This window comes from Gadus macrocephalus, chromosome 20 (genome assembly GCF_031168955.1).
Source record: "Gadus macrocephalus chromosome 20, ASM3116895v1".
NCBI classification, from domain to species: Eukaryota; Metazoa; Chordata; class Actinopteri; order Gadiformes; family Gadidae; genus Gadus; species Gadus macrocephalus.
Genome location: NC_082401.1, coordinates 7756126 through 7781094, shown reverse-complemented (window position 1 = coordinate 7781094; position 24969 = coordinate 7756126). Strand labels below are relative to the sequence as shown.

General features: G+C 43.7%; 1 protein-coding gene across 4 annotated transcripts in view; it reads left to right on the top strand.

The window, feature by feature from the left end:
- tfpia (tissue factor pathway inhibitor a) overlaps positions 1-24969 on the top strand; it is a 45955-nt gene that overhangs the window by 14251 nt on the left and 6735 nt on the right. For all 4 annotated transcript variants that reach the window (XM_060039769.1, XM_060039768.1, XM_060039767.1 and 1 more), the window contains exons 2-3: positions 8361-8564; positions 24299-24475. In XM_060039769.1, coding sequence (XP_059895752.1) covers positions 8361-8564; positions 24299-24475 — 381 coding nt within the window. The remainder of the gene's footprint in view (positions 1-8360; positions 8565-24298; positions 24476-24969) is intronic.

The window sequence follows — 24969 nt, the reverse complement described above, 5'->3', positions numbered from 1 at the left end:
GGTGAGATACAAACAAAAAAGGGCCTCAGCTCAGATTTATTGGCAGGAGAGGTCAGGGCAGGCCAGAGATTTCACCCACAGATGCAGCATCTGCGGTGGATACAGGAAAAAAAACGACACAACCGCTGATAAACACAAACCATGTGAAATTGCAATTGCCAGATCTGTGGCAATGAGGGCTGAAGGCACAAAAAGCCATGGTGTGATTGATTTAATGCTTGTTGAAGTCTCCGGCTGTTCCAAAGTGAAAGTAAAATTAAAAGCCTTCGGGGGCTTATCGGTGGCAAAGACAAGGCCTATAATGAATGCCTAGACTGGTGCCACGCGGACACGGGGAGTGAGTTAGCTTAGCGAGCGGAGCGGCCACAATTAACTCTCTGCTCAGCGCAGCCCCCCCATCAACCTACAACCCCCATTACCCCCCTCATGCTAACATGTTAGCTCTGATTAAAATTGCATGGGTCTCTTTGTGAGCATTTTGATCATAAAAATAGTTTGGCTGCAGTGGGGGGAGAGATGTGATTGTTAATATATGATGGGATGGATTTCATTTAGTGTGTCGAGGTGAAAATGAAAAGTCCATCGGTTTGGTGTAAAGTTGTATTTGTCCATCTTTGACCTCAGTGTGAAAAACAGTGTACTTCTATTCCGGAGGGAGAGAGATGTTGCCATGCTCTTTGTTAAAGGGCTGGGCATGACCTGACCGGCTATTGCCCTTACAGCATACATCCACTTACACTTATCTCTCACTCTGAGATACTGCAACTCCCCCTCCAACTCTCTCATACACCCACTCTCTCACCCCCCCCCCCCCCCCCCCCCCGCCACACACACACACACACACACACACACACACACAGACACATACGCACACAAACAGAAAGAGAAACCAATGGCCCATCCTCATTTCTTTCACTCATTGTCAGTGTGCAGGAGACCTCTCTCTTATTATGTCAAAAAGCAATCGCTGCCCTACAAGTAGCAGCAAAGACAGGGACATGTTACAGATGGCTTCCCTTTGATTTGCCCCCTCAAAAAAAAAAGAACCCCTTTGAAGCGTGGTAGACTTCTGCTTTGATCATTCGACCGTGGACTGCCAACGTTTACATGTGCACGACTGGGAATCGCTCTTGGTCAGTGTGGTCGCTGCGGAATCGGACCTAGAAGAACGCAACCGAGGATCTGCCAACGGCAGTCCTTTATTTATGTTAAGCATCTAGGATGCGTCCAATTTCTCCCTGATTGACTCGGGTTCACCCCCTCACAGTTGATATGCCACCGGACATCCATCTGGTTTTACCGCACTCTCTTCCTCGTTGGAGTCCTGAGTGGTCCTGAAAAATACTCCTTGAAAATTCTATGTTTGGGCAGAAGTGTATACTGTTGGTATCAATGTGAACACCTTAAAACTATTACATATATATTTATGACTGTCCTGACCTTTTGTTCTCTGGGACACCCTAATTCCCCTTCTGGGATTGATACAGTACATCTAATCTTAGCCTAATACATACTTCTGCACAAGTGCAAAGTCATGCAAACAAACAAACACACACACTTACACTCATTCAACTACGCACACACACACACACACACACACACACACACACACACACACACACACACACACACACACACACACACACACACACACACACACACACACACACACACACAAACACACTCTTATGCACAAAGGCACATTCATGCAAACAAACACACAAACCTGCACACACAAACACAACCACACACACGCACCTGACACACACAACCAAACACTCACTCACTCACAATAGGATTATGCAACCCAAATTCCCCTTGTGATTTACAGCGATACTCTGCCGTGGCCTCTATCCTATAGCTTGACAGATGAACGCACTGCGATACCGTGAAGACCCACATTTACTCAACAACAGTGACTCAACAGCAGCAGCAGCAGCAGGTCTTTTGTCTGCATGGCGCAGAGTTTAGAGCTTTGCTTATCTGACAACGATGACATTCATGTCAGACAGTTGGGTCTGTTTTGAACTGGTAAATCGCTTAGCTCTATGTGAGTCCTATCACAGTGGGAAATTAGGCTTTCCAATATACTTACCCTAGAGAGGGAAAGTATTTTGGAAGGCCTTGTCTGGCGTAAGCGTTTTACCAGTTCAAAATAGCCTCAACTCTTACGACATGAATGTCACTCCCTGACCCAGCATATACAATCCTCTTGCTTCCTTGAAAGGGTGCCAGAGTTCTTTGGGACCACAAATATGGGATAGTGTTTCAGCAGCATGGACTCACATTGTGACAGTGTCAGTGATAGGCCAATATATGTGATAATAAAATCACAGGGACCAATAAGGCAATGTTTCTGTGCTGTTTCACTCTAATGGGATCCCGGCGGCCACTTATGGCGCCTGGATCTAGTCTGACTGGCCAACAGACCAGGGATTCCTTTATATGTTGAAATGTTCCTGAGATTACTAATGTTCCTGAGCCCTCACTATTCATATCGAGTCATTTTAGGAGACACTTTTATCCACAGTGAATTCAGATACAGGTCATTAAGGAGTAGGTATGGCTGAGGGCATCTTGTTTAAGGTTACCTGCAGGTTAGACTGCAAATATTGGGGATTGAAATTCATAGCAACAAAGTTTCCACATCATTGAATCTTCAATTTATTAATTTGGAATGCGACAATCTTTTATTATGAACTCTTCCACCTTAAAAATCCTATCCTCAATATGAAAAATGACATCAAGCTGTTAATTCAACAGCTGTTTTTATTCAGCTTTGACTTTCGGTATCAACGCGGTTCGAACTGAGGGATGGTAAACATTGCCTCGCATTGCATCATGGGATTACCTCAGTGTTAGATGAGCACTACATTTTGCCCAGGATGGGACTGCTACTGGATCTTACTGTGGTGTCACCTAAGTAAACGCATCACTTACCCGTGCTGCTTAAACATGTCAATTAGATTCAGTTCGTTGTGCTTTCCGGAATCTGACAATGTGACAGCTAATGCAGCAGTCGCTCTGCCATCACCATTCCAGCTGTCACACCTGCATAATTGCTCCAATTATGGTCTGCAGTCGTGTGATAACCAATTACCACGAGGGAGGTGGGCGGTGTGTGTGTGTGTGTGTGCGTGTGCACGCGCGCGTGTGTGTGTATGTGGGGGGGGGGGGGGGATATGGAGCCATTGTTATGCCTTACTTAGAGTAGGTGGTTACTTAAAGCACCATTCAACTGTTTTCCTCTTCTCTTCTAATTCCAATCTATTGTCTCCTCACTTTTCTCCTACGCTCTTCTCTTCTAATTTCCTCTCATAACTCCTCTTCCCTCCTCTTATATCTTCTCCTTTCGTCTCTACTCCCCTGCTCTTCCTCTCCTCCTCTCCTCTCCTCCTCTCCTCCTCTCCTCCCGGATCAATCAACGCGTGATACAATATCGCTGTTTCCGACTGCACTCTCAAGCCTCCAGCGCTGTTCCTCTTGTGCTCCCAGGCCCTCGTTACAACGGAGGCTCTGCCTGAAACAAACCCGGCGTTGTGGCGACCTTCTTCTGACATTTAACTTAACAAGCTAAGACGCTGCGGGAGACCCTCGCATGCTCCCCCCAAAATCCACCCCCCTGCATCCTAACCCCATCATTCGCCCCCATCCCCCTCTCCGCAGAATCCTCCCCCCAACATCCTCATCCCAGTATCCTCACCCCAGCCTCCTCACCCCATCATCCACCCCCATCATCCTCCCTCAGCCTCCTCACCCCATCATTCACCCCCAACACCCTCCCCCCAGCCATTCTCCTCCCCCCAGGGCCCATCGTGATGCTGCTGACGTATGATGCTTGGTTCATTGTTAGGAAAGCAGTGATGTCTACTGCCTACCTTCAACATGTCTATGAGAATAGTATGGTCGGAAAACAAGTATTTCATCCCGCATTGGGTTTAGCACGCACTCAGCCGAACAGGAAAATGGATGTAGCTGATGGTGAAAGAATGTGACTTGTCAAAACTTATTGAATGAGGCATATTTTGTACCATGTTGGCCCTATTTATAATTGGAATAAGAAATTCAGGCATTCACAGTTTATGTTGTAAGTGTGTGTGTGTGTGTGTGTGTGGGTGTGGGTGTGGGTGTGGGTGTGTGTGTGTGTGTTTGTATTATGTGTGTCTTCGTGCTTGCTTGTGTGTATGTGATGTGTGTCTTTTAGGGCCCGACCGATTCATCGGCCTGCCGATTTAATCGGCCGATTATAGCCTTTTTGAAAATAATCGGCATCTGCCAAAAAGACGCAGATTACAACCGATTTTTTTTTATTTTTTTTATTTTTTAGAAATGTTATTGCGCTTAGTATCCTGCAGATTGCGCTCCTACTCGCCTTGCTAACTAACAACTTTAGCTGGAGTAAAAAAGGAGATGGAATTTTACCGTACAACATGAAAGCACGCTCGCTGAGGCAGCTGCGCGCTCACCTCACCAATGTACACAAGACGCGTTGTTTGAGCATGTTGTGCCTGTTTTTCTTTAGGTCTCAGGCCATGTTAATTTGTTATACTGTAGACTCTAACGGTGAGACCATACTGCTCAGCACGCACGTGTTAGTCACTGCTCACGAGCGCAGCACATTGGGAGTTAGTTATTTATTTTACATTTTACATTACTCATTTTTGACTGTAAATGTATTCTAAAACACTCAAAGGTTCTGCATTCAATTCACATATTTTGTCAAAAGTCTTTAAAGTATATTTAAGGTATCAAAAACTACGTTTTATATACTTTTTTTTGTTTTGTTTTTAATCGGCCGATTAAATCGTAATCGTAATTTTTCTCTGAAAATAATCGGCATCGGCACTCAAAAATCAATATCGGTCGGGCCCTAGTGTCTTTGTGCATGTGCGTGTGTATGGGATGTGTGTCGTTGTGCATGTGAGTCAGTGTGTGTGTGACGTGTTGTATTTGTTCTCTGTGTTTTTTCAGTCCAACCCATTTTCCTGTGCAGGGAGCTGTGTTTTGCTTTGGCCCAGCGCTGGGAAAACCCGTCAGCAACACCACAACATTTGTTGGCTTTGGAAGGCGCTGCGGTCCTGGGTCATGTGTCTTCTGCAGACAGCCCTGTAATGGTTCTCATGTTCCACATCATCCCGCCGCGAACACGCAGCCCGTAGAGTCCCGACTCTGAGGGGTCGAAATCCATAAGTGCATCCTGTTTTCCCCTCTCATCTCATTCAAAGAAAGACACCGGGCTGTTTGACGCCCTTTTGATCATAGTGTCTCCAACTCCACCTTATTATCCCCTTTCTCGGTATGTTTCGGCGTTGTTCTCCACCAACAGAGTCAGCTTTCAGGCCCGTTTGGTGGGAAAGTTAAAGAAATATGAACAAAGACTGCTAAGAAATGTTGAGAATGTTGAAATGCACAGAGGTATGTTTACCTGGTCGAGAAGATGGCTTGACGGTGGACTTGTTCTGGTGTGGTTAGGGACTCCAAGCCCAAAGGTTCTTGGTTATATTCCCAATGTCCACACAGCCTACTCTTAGCCTTGAGTGAGTTGCACTTACCCCTTCCTGATAACCTGAATCTGAAAATAAAAAACATCATGCACTTTATGCTACCTTTTACTATTTTATGCTGTATTTCGCCCTATTGAACCACTGCAATGACAACAAAGTATGATTTTCACTATTTTCACTATTCAAAGAATCGCGTGAATTTTAGATACATGTCATCAGGGGGCAGGTAGGGTTTGAGGAATCTTGCTCAAGGACGCCTACAGGTAGACTGGGGACATGGGGGTGGAAGTTGAACCAAATCAAATGTAGTGTCATCTCACCTAATGGGATAGGGGGTTGGCAGAGAGGATGAGCTGCTGCTGGTGGTGGTGGAGGGTGAGAGTTATGTATGTGTGTGCGTGCGTGCGTGCGTGCGTGCGTGCGTGCGTGCGTGCGTGCGTGCGTGCGTGCGTGTGTGTGTGTGTGTGTGTCTGCGTGCCAGGGGTTTTGTGTGGGCGTACCTGTGTGAGCTCATTACCTCACTGGTATTGTTTGTTGCTGACTGGCATGACGGGCGTCACGTCACACTACATTTAGTCATACCGTTGACCTTTGTAAGGCATGAGATGGAATCCACCCCTTGTTAATCATTGTTTGTATTGGATCCCAGTAGATATGACTGAACTGAGTACCGTGTCAATTAAGAGATATTACTCAATGTTACAGCCAACCCAAGCTCCAAAACAAAACACACGGATGTTGGAACGCACGCATGTTTCAACAAAACCAGATAGTGTTACATATACATACTAGAGCTGTCAGTTAAACGCGTTATTAACGGCGTTAACGCAAACCAATTTTAACGGCGTCACATTTTTTATCGCGCGATTAACGCAAATCTTTTATTAAAAAAATAAAATAAAATAATAATACATTTTCTTTGGCTCAAAACAAAGAAGCAGTAGCCTGACTGCTATGTTCAAATGACATTTGTTCAAAGCAGTCTAAACGACTGCTTAGATTTTAATTGCACTATAGGCTCTTTTTTTGTATCTTCCTGTTTTGATCAGTATATGCCAATGTTGTTATCAATAAAAAATCATTTGCACAAGGCAAGCCGATGCACTTCACCATGTTGATAAGAGAATTAAAACGAGAAGAATTAATGGGACAAAGAAATCAAGGGATATCGAGCATAGAAAACTAATTTGCGATTAATCGCGATTAATGTGAGTTAACTATGACATTAATGCGATTAATCACGATTAAATATTTTAATCGCTTGACAGCTCTAATACATACATATGTGTATATACACATATATATGTATACATACACATATGCACCAATATACTCCAGTCTATATATATATATGTTTTATACTATTATTTTTTTTCTATATTATACCTGTAGAGGTTGATTAACATAACTTGAAACATCACAAATCCTTGTGACCTTGCTCGGCGCTGCAACAAGGGCAATGAAGGACATCCCCTGTCACCTTGGGGATGAAATAAGCACCCGGGCCACCTTATCTCTCTGTCCAGTCTCTGCTCTCTGGAGCCGTGCTCTCCCTTTACCTCAAGGGGAGAGAGGCCAAGACCGCTACTCCCCCCCCCCTTATCCATCCATCCATCCATCGGCTGGACACAGAGCCTCAGTGGAGGGCCCTGCAGATCCCCCCTGAATGCGGTCGGCCAGCCGCGGGAGCCGATGTTCAGGAAAGCCATTACGCCACGCCGTGCAGAGGCGGTGATTTAGCACGTTGACAGGGGGGGGGGGGGGGGGGGGGCGCCGGGCCCCGCAGAGGTGGTGGCCAACACTGCCGCAGGGACCTGAGTCTCTGCGGCTTGGCCCCGAGACGCGTGTTAGGAATAGTAATGGAGACGGAGTGGGGGAACGGTTGTGTGTTCTTTGGAGTGCTGCTGGTGCCTTATCTAATATACTATATGCAGTGTACACTGTTAGGAGGTAGGTGTGTGTACGTGTGTGTGCGTCTGTTGTTTTTTGGTTTGCTTGTGAATTAAATTGTATACTGTATATGAGGTTGGAAAAAGTAAACATGGAACACAGTCGTATAGGTGTGCGTGTGTGTGTGTGTGTGTGTGTGTGTGTGTGTGTGTGTGTGTGTGTGTGTGTGTGTGTGTGTGTGTGTGTGTGTGCGTGTGGGATTATATGTTTATACGTGCAGGTTTATGAGTGCAGTTGTGCTGTGGGCATGTGTAGGAGGAATAGTGTGATGCACATTGCTAGATATAAATACACAAATACATGTGTATGTGCAAGGTCAACTCCTTCTTTGTTCCTGTGTGTGTGTGGATGGAAAGAGTGTTGACTTAACTGTCAACCACTAACACACATTTCAGGGATGTTCAAACAATAACACTCAGGATACATCATCCGCTTATCTCCGGGCTGCAGTTGTGTTCTGGCGTTATCCCTTCAAAACTAGACCAAAAGTCATTCCTTTGTGATGGCTGAAGACCCACACCTAAGCCGAGGCAATATCCCTTGCATCGGTTTCACTTGTCTTAACGGTGGGCCTTTTATGATTGGATCTGTGATCAGATCTGTGTCTTCACCTGACTGCAAACTCTCTTGCCAAACATGTGAATCAGATCTCTGGTTCGAGCTATTTATTTCAGACACTTCTCGGTGAAATGCCGTTTTAACTTTTTATTTTTAGCTTAAAGTGTTCTGTATTGTCTGCTTAAAGTGTAAGGCCTGCATCCGTGATTCAGGAGAGAATAGCGGATGTGACCGGTTAATTTGTTTTACATTCCTCAACACAAATTAATGAAAATTACTAAATATCGGAATTTCGTGGCAGTGTCCTCGCTCACTTGACACCCCCCTCTCTCTCTCTCTCTCACCCAGCACTAGAGGCCCAGGCTGCGCCCTTCATCTTCAACGAGCTGTGTGTGATGAAGGAGGACGCGGGGCCCTGCAAGGCCATGAAGGACCACTTCTTCTTCGACATCGACGTGGGCCGCTGCCGCCTCTTTGAGTACGGCGGCTGCGGCGGGAACGACAACAACTTCCAGACCATAGAAGCCTGCGAGCAGACCTGCCTGGTGTCTGGTAGGTTCCTTCCGTCTGTTATGTTATTCTGTCATTTAGTTTGTTTGTCTGTCAGGTGAGGTCAGGTCAGCTCATGTCTTGTCTGCCTGTTGTTCGTTTGGTCCTTCCTGTCATGTCCTGTCTTACTCGTCCGACTATCTGTCTGCTCACCTGCCCCCATGCCTTTCTCTCTGTCCATCTGTATTTCCTTCTGTCTATGTCTGTATGTCTCTCATTCTGTCCGTATGCCTACCTGCCTGCCTGTCTGTCTTTCTGTCTGTCCGTCTATCTTTTTGTCCTCCTGCATATCTGTCTTCCTCTTTGTCTGTCTGCCTGTCTGTCTGTCCATCTGTCCTTCCTACTACAGATAAGAACAGCGTTGACACCCTGAAATATTGTCTCTCTATAAAGAGTCAAAGCGACCTTTGAGTGGCGGTTGTGCTGTCCTAAATCCAACCTTCTCAGCTCGACCGCTGGCCATGATAAAAGCCATTATCAGAACCATTAGAACCGCAAGTGCATCCTCTCCTCCTCGCTCATCATGGGCTATATTTAACAATTCCATATTTTGCAAACAATTAACATTCTGTTCACAGTGGCTGACCATGCGTAGCACCACATTTTCCCTGAGTCACTTAAACTTAACGACGGCTGCAAAGTACCCCGCTCCGTGTTGTTCACCGTGTGCTGCTGCTTAACACATTATCTATCCATCCTATGAATATTCATGAGAAGACATAAAACGTATCTGCACTTTGGCTCTATAGCATAGTGGACACACACACACACACACACACACACACCCACATACATACACACACACACACACACACACACACACACACACACACACACACACACAAACTCACACACACACACACACACACACACACACACACACACACACACACACACACACACACACACACACACACACACACACACACACACACACACACATACACACGCGCACACTCACATACATACACACACAAACACGCACACATTGAGTATTCAGAATAAATCCCATGTGAGTATTTCATTGTTCTCTCTGCCTGGCAGAAAACAAAATCAATGACCTAGTTTTGTTTTCCAGTGACTAAACAAAACAATCATTGATTAATTTTTAATGCCATTGCTCTCAAAATGTCAGAGGTATAAACATCTGTTTATCTCCATGTCTATAAGTCCATCTGCCAATACTTAACTGTGTGTTGTGAAGAGCCCCGACCTATACCGGCTGCAGTAAATGAACCCAGTTGTCAATGAAGGCATGAGAACAGAGAGAATATACTCCTCTACCTTCGCTGCATAATGGAAAAAAATTCAGAGCCAGGTCCGACTGATGTGCTGATAACTAGGTGATCACAGCCTCCGTTATATAACCGCGCCACGCCCAGTTCAGCAGTTATTTTGTTTGCACCAGAAAATCGTTAGGAGAGAAAAGAAGGAAGGAGAGGAAAGCAGGCCCAAGATAATTTTTAGAATAAACTATTTACTGAACAATGGAGAGAAGTTGTTTGTCTTTTTCACTTAAACTCAGCATAACAACCCCCCCCCCCCCCCCCCCCCGATAGCATTAAGTGTCTGATGAATGTGGAATGATTACCTGAGCTTTACAAAAACAAAAACAACATCAACTATGCACAGGGTAAATATACGCTGCATTATTAGCATCTCTCGTTCTCTTGTTGCGTATAGTATCAGGGCAACGTAACCCCCTTCTATCCATAATCAGCATCTCTCTTTACAAAGTATCCTGTCACACACAAGGTCTAAGTCCAGGGTAAAAGCAGGATGAGTGCGTTGGCACTCCAACCCAACGGCTTTTACCTTACGAGATGAATAAATGTGTGGTGGTGTAAGCACCGCCGTGACTCAAGATGCACAAATCGAATAAAATAAATACTGAAACATACTCCCCCCCCGCCCACACCCCCAACCTAAGCTGACATCTAATAAATCTGCTGTTGTCGACAGCGCTGTGCGTGGCACAAACGTGGATCAGGCACCAACGTGGCGTCTGATCATTCTTTCTTGAGTTGATTTCAAGGTTACAAGTCATGTCGAAGCTGTGTTAGACAGGGCTTTACATGTTGCGTGTACACACACCTTTGTGTGTGACTTATTTGAACTACTTTCATTCCCCTCCTGTCCTTTAGATTGTAAAAGATCATGGCTGTGCATGAGCCGTGACATAATAACATGTAATAAGAACATCATATTATGCCCAATGTTTGGACTGTAGTGATGAGAGAAATGTCATTATAGATCCTAGTTCATATGTCATATAGTTGTAGCAGGTTCCATAGCATTTGTTTGCATAGCAGATGGAATAAAACGACAGTCCACAACCAAAAATAAAACATCAGTAGGCCAGCAACGTTCACTCTTTATGTCAATGTGATCTTGAACACACCCCAAACAGGCCTTGATCTTAACTCACAAGTTAATTTATACAGCACCCTTCAAACCGATAGCCAAACATAGTGCTGAACCTAGCCAAGAATCCCAGTTTAAACACATTTAAAGAACAATCAATAAAGTCAATGATGGGCAATGATCCCCAAAATGAACTATATTCCAGTCACATGCTCTTGGTGTTGATGACTTGGTATGTTTTGCTGTTTAACGTAGCTTTTTTAAAGGTCCCATGGCATGCTACTTTATGGATGCTTTAATATAGATATTAGTAGGCCCCAAACACAGTTTTTGAAGACGTTCCCGAAATTCAGCCATGGTGCAGATTTACAGCCACTACGAGCCAGTCGCACCTTGAGCTTACCCCAAATGCGCCGTTTCGGTGTCTGTAGCTTTAATGCAAATGAGGAGGAGAGAGGCGGGTCAAGGAGGAGGATGGGGGTGTGGCCCTGAGCAGCTTGCAGCCACGGTGCCAAGCGCTCTGTTTACAGTGGTGTATGGCGAGGCGCAAACAGCCTTTAGCCGTGCTCCAGGAGTCCTGGAGCACTATATCTAAATAATATCATATTATTATCCCTTTCTCCTCCATGTCGTGGTTCATGTACTTCAGGGAGTCTAAACCAAAGTTCCTTTCCCCCAATTCATTCTCAACAATGGCTGAGATAACCCCCACTACGAGTCTCGTTGTAGAAATACCAGAGACGAGAGTCCGACATGTTATGCGCCATAACACCAACAGCGTGTACAACACTGGCGTTACAGTCCTGGAGCTCTAAATAATATCATATAATACATAGATATCTATATCATGTAATACATATTATCATGGCCAAGCTGTGTGCGCCTCCAGACGATATTATGAATCACAAACGACTTCGTCGGGTTCTCCGACGTCTCTGGTTCTTCCACTTCCACAGCAATTTGAAGTAGACTGAACCGCTCGCTGCCTGCTGCCCGCTGCCCGCTGCCCGCGGTGGTGCTTCGCGGCGGTGGTGCCTCGCGGCGGTGGTGCCTCGCGGCGGTGGTGCCTCGCGGCAACCGGCGGCAGGCAGCATGTCGCAGTTCATACTTCAGGGAGTCAAAGCCAAAGTTCCTTAACCCAATTCCTTCTCAACCATGGCTGAGATAACCCCAACTACAGTCTCGTTGTGGAAATACAAGAGACGTCAAAGAACCGACGTGTTATGCGCCATAACATCAACAGCAAACACTGTGTGTAATCACACACACACACACATGTGGCGCTCGCACGGTCGTGTCTCATTGGTGGGCCAAATTCTCTGGGCGGGCCAGGCAGAGAAAGGGGAGGAGCTTAGATCCTTTAATACGACATATGGGACCACATTCCAAATCAGCGCGCTTGAGCCTCCATTTTTTCAAAGGCAAGCAGAACACCTATTGCTCGTTTTACACAGAATGCAAGTTTTAGCCACTGGGGGACCATAGGCAGGCTAGGGGAACTCATATTTATGTTAGAAAACCTCATAAAGTGAGATTTTCATGCCATGGGACCTTTCAACAATTAGAAAGCTGATAACCTCAGTGAGATAGATGTCCTTAGCACCACAGCGCATCGACGCAAAACAACAGAAATATAACATCATCAGAAGTTACAGTTGTCAGAAGCACCATTTGTTTTTTGTAGTTTTAAACACGCATTTCATCTCCTAGAAATTGTACTGAAACGTCCTTCACCAACGAATTTCCACTAAAACCCCTGACAATGAGTCATTGGTCTCTTCAGTTCACAAGGGAAGCAGCTCGGCTTCTAGTCTACTTCATTGTTTTTATAAAGCTCCTGGCCACCCCTGCTTTGTGTTGACGGAGGGCAAACAGGATCACACAGAAACAGACCAAACTTTTGCTTTGCTGTTTGGCTGGCAATCTGAGATTGCTCATAAGAGCACTTTTTCACAGAAAACAACCATCACAGAAACCAGATCCGACTGTATGAATAAAATCTTTTGAATACGGCGAATATGAAATACATTTATATATTCAAAGATTTTTTTGGTATCTCTCTTTGTGCTCTTTGCATTTCTGTGAAAAGGCAAAGAAAGTAATAGAAAAATCACTTCTTGCTGTGAGGTTGAAAAGATGTTTGAAGATGCTCCCTGAGCCGTTTATTTGGATAATCACCACCTCATCACACTGGCACGACACGTGCCCCGGATTTACCCCCCTGTGACCCCCTGTGGCTCAACCCAAGCTTTGCATTGGGGCGGCCATGATGATTATGGCGACAGTAATGAAAGCCATCTCTATTAATAGTCAACTGTCATGGCAGAAATTAAGATCTGCAGACAGCAGAGAAATGGAGTGAGTGAAATCTAATGAGGCAAAAAATAGATCACTCATTTTCACTGAAATAAAAAAATAGGCTTGTGGAATTAAATAAAGGATGTCAGATAGAAGAAAAAGAAAATCTATCAAATACAAAACGAAAACACATATTAGATTAGATATGATTGGTTGATGAGGTTTTGAACTCAAAGCCATCCCTGGATGTTAATGCAGGTATAAAGCATGAAGCATTCCAGATATATGACAAATATTTGGGTTACGATTTGGATGGCTGTAGGTATCAATTTGAAAAAGTGACATTTCATAGATGGGGTGATTCAACAGCACACTATTTTATTCATTATTATTTAATCTGTTTTAGAAGTTTGTATCTGACTTTGCAGCACTCCGACCACTTCTGACTTTAAACTCCACCAGTTCAGCTCCCTCACTTGCATTCAGGTTTGTGGTAGCAGCCTAGCGTTGGTCCATCAAGCTTCCCATTCCGCCCTTTGATTCTCGTCAATACCAATCCAGCCAATCACAGCTAAAGTGCCACCCTCTTTGGGATGGCCCAAATTGATGGGCTCTTCCTCTACGCTCGTCTTGTATAACAAAAGTGTCACAAGACAGAATGGAAATCGGGGCTAATGTCAAAGTGACCTTATTATTTTTGTGGCTTCATTGTGGTTGAAGTTGACTTTGCCAAATTCTTTTCCCGTAACTACTCAAAGGAAACCCTAACTCTCAAGGGTGAAAACAAACACTGATGACGACTCAAACAGAAAGGATGCTTTCCCTCAAAATCAGCCACAGCCCGAGTCTTAAGCGCCAACGTTTTTTTGCTGAGATATTGAAGTCTATGTTGGAGAGAAGCCAACACGACCCCAGGACAGGCGGCGGGACACATTATTTAGAGGCGCTGGTTATAAACCACGCCAGCTGATTAATTCCAATCCCCAGTACTGCACCTCGATAACGTCCTGAAGAATTTGGCCATTTGTGAATTATTCAGCATGTAATTACAGAGTGTAGAAAGCACCCCATATGCTTTAGCCCCAAACTTTTGAGCCAAAGTCACCCCCTTTCAGTTTAACGTAATAACATATAAGCATGATGGGCTTTTAATTGAGCTCATTTCTCAGTTTGATTATCTGAAGCCTGGTCAGACGGCTTGTGTTTCTGATGAAAGGTTAAACACACTCACTAGAAAACTGCTGCCAAGATCATTCTGCCTTCAAGGGCATCTGATCAGGAAAGCATTAATTTAAAACATAACGATTACAACCCTCTGATGCGTTACATATAGATACATTTTATCGTAGTTTTCTATTTTTGGGATACAGGGATACAAATAAAAGTAATTAGTACGCTACACGTGAACGTCCTAAGATAGCGCAATTTGATTGGTTTGCTATCTTGGGCTATTGGGCAATATCCCATGATTGAGATCACAAACTCGGGATATTGCGTGACAGTCGTCTCGTCACGCAAATCAAAACAAATAAACCGCTAATAAAAAACAAACAAATTCAGGCAAAAAAAGTTATCTTGTTTATTTTTGGATTGTTCACGTGTAGTATACTAGAACAATTATATACAATAATTGTGAAATTTGACAGGATCTCATCAAGTCTTTCTTGATTTGTGAGGATTCATAATTATAACAGTATACAGGCCTATACAGGCATGTTATAACTAAAATGTATTATTATTGGTAAATGGTACATTAACAGCATTTACATAGAGCCTTTCCGACCAGTGGCCACTCAAAATACTTAACAATTATTGCTTCATCTTTCTATTCATTCACACATTCATATATCAACGGTGTATGAAGCAGGGATGGTTAGATTTCTTGCTCATGGACACATCAAAACTTGTCTAGGGTGAGCCGGAGATCAAACCAGCAACCTTCCAGTAACAGACAACCCACTCGTCCTCCTTAGCCAGCTGCTATCTTATGGAACCCCATTAAAATGTAACCCCATAATTTCTAAGTACTTCTCAGCCTCATTTGAGCTATTTGAGCTTCATTTTTTCTTGTTCAATTGGCATCCATCTTGGTTTTGTACTAGCGAGCTTGGTGGTGGAACTGAACATTGTCTCACATTTGCAGTGGAACATGATTTCTATATACTTCAAAGCTTCAATTGAGCTATTAGAGCTTAATGCTCATGATGTGTGTATATGTGTGTGTGTGTGTATGACTCACCAAGTGTGTGTTTGTGTCTGTGTGTGTGTTTGTGTTTGTGTGAGTGTGCGTGAGCAAGAGTGCATGTTTCTGTTTGTGTGTCTGCATGAATGTGTCTCTGTCCGTTTCAGTGTGTTTGATAAAACGTGTAGATGAGAATTAATCGATGGTGAGTCATCCAGTGCAGACCAGATAGATGATCACCAAACACATTCATCACCAAACAGATTTATCTATCTTTTGGCTGACCAGAATCAGCCAAAAGTTTTGAGCCAAGGGACTCCACCGTGTCCATAGTAACGTTACGCTGTTTGTAATCAACAGCCGTTGATTACAAACAGCTGTTATTATTGTTAATTATTAATGTTGATTAATTTATCAAAAACATTTTTAAAATGACATTTACATTTACATTTAGGGCATTTAGCAGAAGCTTTTATCCAAAGCGACTTACAATAAGTACATTTGTCATCAGAAGTGCATCAATATATCGCTGTCGGTACAGAAAGGATGTTCATAGAACCAAGTGCAAGTACCACAATCGCTAGGCTAATCAATTCCCTGTGTTACAGCCATGATAGCAGCTACTGCAGTTGCTACACAGTTAAGTACTATAATACAATAAAATACAATGCAATACAATACAATACAATACAATACAATACAGTGTACAATGGTGGCCAGAAGGGGGGGGTTGGCTATGCAGTGTCGAGGTGGACTCTGAACAGGTGAGTCTTGAGTCTTTTTCGGAAGGTAGTGAGCGACTCTGCGGTCCTGAGAGCGGCAGGGAGCTCGTTCCACCACTGAGGTCCCAAAACTGAGAAAAGTTGTGGCTTTGCTGAACGGCCTTTGCTAGCTCTTAGCGATGGCGGTTCCAGACGTCCAGCTGAGGTAGTTGAGCAGAGGGATCGAGCTGGGGTGTGTGGCTTTAGCAATGCTTGGAGGTAGGAAGGGGCATTTCCATCAACTGCCTTGTATGCCAGTACCATCGTCTTAAATTTGATGCGAGCTACTACAGTGAGCCAGTGGAGGTCCCGGAAGAGGGGGGTCACATGGGAGAACCTCGGTAGGTTGAACACGAGGCGCGCTGCCGCATTCTGGATGCGCTGCAAAGGTTTAATCGCAGAGTCAGGAAGTCCAGCCAGGAGTGAGTTGCAGTCGTCGAGGCGGGAGATGACCAGTGATTGGACACGAAGCTGAGCTGCTTCCCTTGTGAGGATCGGGCGACCGCAGTGATGTTTGCAGTGCAGGATAACTGATTGTCCAATACCACACCGAGGTTTCTGGCAGTTGGAGAGGGAGATACAGTGATGTTCTCGACGGTGACCAGTAAGTCCATGTGTGGGCAATCTTTCCCTGGGATTAGGAGGAGCTCGGTTTTGTTGAGCTCAAGCCTCAGGTGATGGGCAGTTGTCCAGGTGCTGACGTCCGCCAGACATTCCGATATGCGTGTTGCAATCAGGGTTTTATCAGATGAGGGGAAAGAGAGAAATAGCTGAGTGTCGTCAGCATAGCAGTGATAGGAAAAGCTGTGTGATGCAATTACCGAGCCCAGAGACCTGGTATAGAGGGAGAACAGAAGAGGCCCCAGTACAGAGCCTTGAGGGACACCAGTTTCAAGCGTGCAAGGTTTGGACAAGGAGCCATTCCATGTCACTTGATAGGTGCGGTTCGTCAGGAAGGATGTGAACCAGGAAAGAGCAGATTCAGCGATGCCAAGTTCGGCAAGAAGGAACTGGTGGTTCACCGTGTCAAATGCTGCGGACAGGTCGAGGAGAATGAGAACCGATGAGAGGGACGAGGCTCTGGCAGCACGGAGGGACTCAGTCACCACGAGAAGAGCCGTCTCAGTGGAGTGTGCCTTCTTGAAACCTGACTGGTGAGGGCCAAGGAGGTTGTTAGATGAGAGATAGGAGGACAGTTGGTTAGCAACGGCACCTTCCAGTGTTTTAGACAGGAATGAAAGAAGAGATACCGGTCTGTAGTTCTGGATGTCGGTGGTATTAAGAGTTGTTTTTTTGAGGAGAGGCTTTATTCTGGCAGTCTTGAAAGACGCTGGAACAATGCCTGAAGTGAGGGTGGAGTTGATAATTGAGGTGAGAAATGGTGGGATCTCGCTTGAGACATCCTGGAGGAGAGAGGAGGGGATAGCGTCAAGGGGGCAGGTGGTGGCATGGTTAGATGTTATTATTCTGTTTACCTCGTCAGAGGTGAGAGGGCTAAATTGGGTAAAGACAGAGGAGGGGACGGAAGGAGGGAGAGATAAAAGAGGAGCTAATGTCCTTCACTTTCTGGGTAAAGTAGGTAACAAAGTCATCAGCAGTGAGGCAGGAAGGAGGTGGGGATGAGGGAGGGTTGAGGAGGGACGAGAACAGGGAAAACAGTTTCCTGGGGTTTGAGAGAGAGGAGTTGATTTTGTTCCGGTATAAGGCAGATTTGGTTGTTGACACACAAGAGGTGAAATCTGAAAGAAGGAAAAGATAGTGAGATAGATCATTAGGACAGTCTGATCTCTTCCATTTCCTCTCAGCTGCTCGCAACTTTGTTCTACAAGTCCGCAGAGGATGGGACAGCCAAGGCGGGGGAGGTGAAGATTGCGCTGGTCTGGAGTGGAAGGGGCAGAGGGAATCCAAGGAGGAGGAGAGGGAGGATAGCAGAGTGTCTGAAGATTCATCTGTAGATAGTTGAGAGAATCGTTCGATAGAAGGTAGTGAAGACAGAACAGTAGAGGCAAACGTAGAGGGAGAGAGGGATTTGAGGTTACGGCGAGTGGTGACAATGTGGGAACTAGAGAGGAGGGAGGGAGAGGATTTCAAGGGGAGAGAAAAATCAACAAAGTGATGGTAAGACACAGGGAGCGGGGTAACGGAGAGAGCAGAGGTGCAGCAGGACCTGGTGAATATTAGGTCAAGCTGGTTCCCGGCCCTGTGTGTGGGAGGAGAAGGGGTAAGTGTTAAGTCAAAGGTGGCGAAAAAGTTGGTTAGTTCAGGTGAGTGCAACTTCTCTGGCAGGATGTTGAAGTCGCCGAGGATAACGAGTGCGGTGCCATCCTCAGGAAAGCAGCTGAGGACGGCATCCATCTCGTCGTAGAAGTCACGGAGGGGACCTGGAGGACGGTAGATCACCACAATGGAGAGCTTGATAGGAATGATGACCGTGACAGCATGGAGTTCAAACGCATATCTGGCCAAGTGTTCTAGTGGAAGGACCTGGTAGGACCACATGGGCGAGATGAGGAGTCCGGTCCCCCCTCCTCGCCCGGATGGTCTAGGGGTGTGCGAGAATGAGTAGACGGTGGAGAGGGAAGCAGGAGTAGCAGAGTTCTCTGGAGTGATCCAGGTCTCTGTCAGGGCCAGGAAAAATGACCAATAGAGTTCCGAGTGCAGGATCACTCTGCCAATCTGCCACAGTTTCATCAATTAGTGTTTTAGAATGAACAACCCAGCACACTTATTTAAGTTGTAAGAATTAACCGTCTCCCTCTAAATTTAATAATTATATTAATTATAATTAAAGATTATTTTGCCTTTTAATATCTTATTTTAAAAAAGTAGATCCTATCGAAGGAATACAAATGAACATCAGTAGAAACCAGTACAGGTTGTACCAGTAAAAACGGGATTCAAAAGATGTGCATAATTGCCCAATTAACATGAGGTCAATTGAAGTTTAACTTCGTCCCAACCCGTTTGCAGTGGTGAAAGTTTACACCCTGATGCAAGCTGCCTGTGATCCTTCATGTTGTCCATTGGTTGAGTTCGTTAGGAGGTTAAACACTTGGTCATTCACATTCCAAGCAGTCATCTTGGTACTTATTAAGCATTATTTTATTAGGAATAATAACAACTGGTTGTTTAAGTATTCTAGAACTTTTGGCCAGGATGTACCAAGATAGCAGCCTGGAATGCACATTTCAAACTTCAGTTGAGGTCAATGGGGCCTTATTACCTTAGCGTCCATCGTTTTTTTTAACACTAGCTGGGTGGTGGAACTGAATGTATTATTTCGGCATTCGCAGTTGAACCAAGATGGCCGCAGGGTAAATAAGGTCCAGTGGGGCTGCACTATGAGCCACATATTCAGCTTTATGGCCTTAACTCACTGAAACAGAGAAGAGATACCTTGTCAGTTTCTCCTCAATCATCTCATCCCAGTGAAACATAGACCTACATTTTAATTTCAGATGCAGACATCACATCAGCCATCAACCCTCGTCTGTGTCCCTGTAACTTTGGAGTGACAGAGTACGAGAGAACACTGGGGGAGGGGGGGGGGGGGGGGGGGGGTTAAGACAAACGAACAACCGAGCCAAGATGAACGTGTGATAGAGAAGACATTGCTGAAGTGCATTTCTCTAGTGGAACAAAACAGAGTACAGGGAGTGATTGCAGGAGAAGTATAGTTCCGGAAAATAGGACCCAAGCTATTTCTCCAAGGGGAGGAGATGTCAGCTTGTTTAGAGAGATAAGAAGAGGCTTAGATATCCTGATTTAAGGACCGGATAATCCTTCAGAGCAAAGCCAGGAGATGGAAAAAAAAACAACTCATATTTTTTCTTTTGAAAGCAACGTCCGCCTGACTTCATAGTGAGGGAATACACATGGTTCTGAATGTGGATGATCCCGTGGCACTTCTCAGCCCTGGACATAAAGCACTATTTGTGGTTTTCTTCTCCATTATTACAGATAGAAGAAGATCTTGCTTTTGCACTTTCACATATGAGATTGGTGACATCCGCTGATACAATGGCCGATATTAACCTTTTATTGATATCCAGATATTGACAGCCATATTAATTAATATTAAAGGGGCCAAAGGTCATTTAAGAGTTAGGCAGAAGAAAGAAAGATTTTGTATTTAAACAGCCCAAAAATATATTGAATTGTGTTTAATTTCACTGACATGTGATTGAATCCCCAAACCAATCACAAAAGAGATGCCCTGATTGGTCAAAAATTTGTCGCTATTGGTTTAAAATCTAAAAAGGCTCATAAGGCATGCACACTCAACTCAAAACAGATAGTATCAGATATTGCATTTCACTCATCTCACTAACATGTGATGAATGGCTGTGCCATTTTCAACAAATACACTCAAATAATAGTTCTTAAATCTTACCTAACCCGCCTTTATTTGATCTGTGATACACCATCGATAGCCATGACCTCTGACTGTATCCATATTGCAGACCATTTAGAAGTATGTCCATAAAACATTAAACAGGGTACAAACAGAAAAGCAGCTGATAAATAAAACATATTCTCAAAGTAAACTAACACAGTGACTAAGATCAACCATGATCTTAAAGTTCTGGGAGACACAGCTTACGAAACATTTTTCCAGAGAGGAAAAACAGCAACCGTATTAACTGTATAAATTAAGTCTCTAATTTATGAGTTAGTATTAACAACATGAACCACACATTTGGTCACCTTTTCATCCCAACTTTACATGATATATAAGAAAAAGTTTTGCAAGATATAGGTTTGTTTAAAACATAAAACACTTTTATGTAGATCCTTGTACACCATCATTTACAACATTGTACAGTGTAGAAAATGTTAAATCTAAATCTAAATCTAACCCTACCCTAACCCTAACCAAAGCTGTTAGGCTAGTACTTGAGAGAACCTTATGCTAACAATGTGCTAAACTATTAATTAAATATCACAAATTGGTCCAAGGGCTACTCAGCTAGTTGAACTTCTTGACAATAACACATAGGGCAAGCGGTCAGTCTGACAATGGAGATGGCTATATGTTACTTAGTTTGTGTGATAAATCAAATCTCTTGTGATTAGAAATGGCTAAATAAAACATAACTTTTTAAAGAATGTTGACCTTGTGAAGTAGTCCAATCAAAATTACTTTTGCATTTTTGATTGTATTAAAGGAGCATTTCACCGGTGGAGGCATGAATATGTATTTAAATTGGGTCCTATATGTAGTCGAATAATAAAATAAAATTTGGTGCCGTCTTGACCGAGAAAAGGCAGAAAGTGACTTTTTGTCGCTTGTGGAATGAAGACAACAACTCCCACCATGCACCACGATGCACAGCTTCACTGGCCACTCCCGCTGATCTAGATCTCCGCCTATCGGACACCTCGCTGTTCCATCTACCAAGCTGATACCGCAAGACTGCTTGAAAATCATTTCAAACAACATTTCTAGTGAAGAGTATTAGTTTGTGAACTCAGTGAATTAGTCCTCGTTTGTATTTCTTTCGGAATGGTGAACTTTTGCATGGTGCCATCTTCTATGTCAGATCCAGTACCTTCCGCCATTGTACTTCAGTTTTATCAACAGCCTATGTTAGCTTAGCTTCAGACGTTGTGGATGTTAGTTTCTGCTGGTGAAGTCCCACCCACTGGCACTGCTCTAATAGGTCTGTAGCGTCAGTGGGTCCCACCCCCTATAGAGGGGTGGGACTAGTGCTTGTAGTCTTACGAGAATCCTCCCCTCTTACACATATCATATCATATTGCGTCATCTTAAACAGGAAGTGTTGGAGATCGATACGGATCTCTCCAGTCTCCCCAGAAAATAAGGGAATGATGCACGACCATTCAAAAATATGAGTGGGTTTCTAACGATACAAAGCTTAATGGAAATTGGTGAAGTTTCCCTTTAATGGTTTATTTGAAACATGGTAAGGAGCATATTTGATCAGTTGAATATAGTAAATTAAACTAGACATGTTGGCATGGCATGCATGCACAATGCACAGACCAAGGCTAATAAGAAACCAACCAAACTACCCTAAGGGGATTTGAGGTGATGCGCTGGCAGAGTCCGACAGTCAACAAGACACAGGACAGGGATCAAGTCTGAGTGGGATTAAGTGGTGTCAACCATTCATCCCATGTTAGCCGAATCAATCATTAAAAAAAACGCTCTGAAGAGTTGGGTTTTTGATGGGTTTGGGCCGTTGCAGCACAAACCCATCAAAACCCTGCCTACTCTTCCGAGCATATCCTAAAAGTATTTAGAGTGCCTTATTCAAGATTTCTACATAAAGAATAATACGAACATATTTAGTTGCAAAATATTTTCTACTCCATTATGTCTAGGAAGAAAGGTCTTAAATCAAGCGTAACCCCTCACTAAAAAGTGCTTTGATGAACAGATGATAATGGACTCTGTAGCACCTCCGGTCCTCACATCATTCACTGTTAGAGGAGCTGATGGTAAATGAGTCCCTCTGGGACCATCCCTCTCCCAAGTTCACACTCAGCCTCAGTACAGCAGGTGTGTGTGTGTGTGTGTGTGTGTGTGTGTGTGTGTGTGTGTGTGTGTGTGTGTGTGTGTGTGTGTGTGTGTGTGTGTGTGTGTGTGTGTGTGTGTGTGTGTGTGTGTGTGTGTGTGTGTGTGTGTGTGTGTGTCCTTGGATAGGTAGGGCCTGTATCAACAAATATGAGAATCACATCTATGTTTGGATGCAGAAAAGTCTGGATTGTTAATAAAGAAATGTAATTATTAGAGCTTTATTATCATTATATTATAAGGCTAGTTCCGCTCTGCTAGCTCTACTTCTTCCAGAGGGAGTTGAAAAGCTAAGACTGATGTGGATTACAGAGAGGACAAGAAACGGAGAACAAGAAGCCCAAGTGAGGAGTGTCCAGATTGGGAAGGGACAAAAAACCACAACATAATCTGTTTATTATAGCACAACGTCTGTAAATGGTTTATTGAGAGAGAACTTACTTTATTGATGCCAGATGACAAATTTGAGTGGTACAATATAAAAGACACAAATTGTACATAAAAAATAAAATAATATATGTAGTCTGTATACTAAGACACAATAACAGTATTTGAAATAATAGTAGAAGAAATATTGTACAGAAAATACAAGTGATAAACATATGTTGATGTTATTTACGGTTGAGTTTGGATCAGCAATGTTGGGCTTGGAGCATGGTTTGTTTTGAGTTCATCTCTGTAGTTCACTCAGTTATCAGCGTGATGCCAAAGCTTCAGCTGGAACAATCTCAACTGTGAAATCATTTTATTTTCGATAACAGGGGATGCTACATTCCATGGAATCAATCTAGAATGATCTATGGTTTTGTATCCACATTGGGAATGCAATTTATCAGATGAGTAATTTTGGTTTGTTGTTGTTTTCTTTTGTATGCATTTTTCTATTCTAATTGTCTGGAACCAAAATGGACATATTTGGAGAACGGAGACATTGCAATGATCAATACAAGGCATTAAATGTCACTGGGAGTTATTGGTGACCACGCGTATAACATCCAAAAGGTGGTTGGTTCAAACCCCTCCTACTATTGTACAGATATATGTGCAATTTGTTTGCAGTTTGTGCAATTTACATCTGATGCTTTTCAAACATATTATGGATTCATAATTTGGAAGGGAAATATTAGGGTAAGTTAGATAAATGATGGCATGTTTCAGAACGATGTACCACTTCCTTAACATCGGATGGCTGTCCCCATTCTTACAATCTCTGATGTAGCTACACATTTCTAGAATAAATCATGCAAATTGATAGCATCAAACATTTTACAACTAAATACATTTTAATTATTCTTTATTGAGAAAATCTTGCAATTTATGGCAATTTTAACACAAGAAGAATTCTTTATGAATCTGAAATCTGAATCTAAATTATTCAAAAATGTATGTTTTCCTCTCTCATCAAACGTTTTTGTTGATGAAGGGTGGGGGGAGTGGAAACGAAGTTAATGATTGAATCATCTGCATTTATCTGCTGCGTGGCTTCTTTGTGACATCTGAGTGAATACTGCATCATGTGGTGTCAGAGAGTCCACCAGCGGTTTCTAAAAGCCTCTCATTCTTCGCTTGTTTCCCCAATTTCTCTTTCTAGCCGACAAGAGTCCGTGTAATCTTGAAGAGGCCCCGGGCCCCTGCCGGGGAATGGTGACGCGCTACTTCTTTAACAGAGTGAGTCGCGAGTGCCAGCAATTCTATTACGGCGGCTGCTTCGGGAATGCTAACAACTTCAGGAGCATTGCGGAGTGCCAGGCCAAATGTCAAAACCCTGGTAAGACTTTTACACTTTTGTCTGGCCACAGAGCAGCCTGGGCCCATTATCAGTAAGGGGTCAAGGGGCTCTGTGGGTGAAACTAGTATATCATTGTGTGTTCCAACTTCCAACCGAAAGCTACTGGGTTTGATCCCCTAATGCCCACGGCCAAACCTTTGGTTCTCCTTGAGCAAGATTCCCAAACAGCTCCCCACCTGCAGCTTAATGATGTTTCTGAACTCGCTGAAAAATTGCTTCCTAAGCTTCTAAATGTGTCTACATTTTGTAAACATGTGCATAGTATAAAATCTATTATATAGACATAGTTCATAGAATACAATATTGCACATTGATGTGCTAGCGTTAAATAAAATGCACTGCCTGACTGCATGCACTAACTCAAACACGCGCCAACAAAAACTGGTGATGGCAGTTCAAAAATTAGCAATAAAGTCTCACAGTTATTCCATCACATTCTCAACAATAATAATAATCACTCACTTTCATTGAGT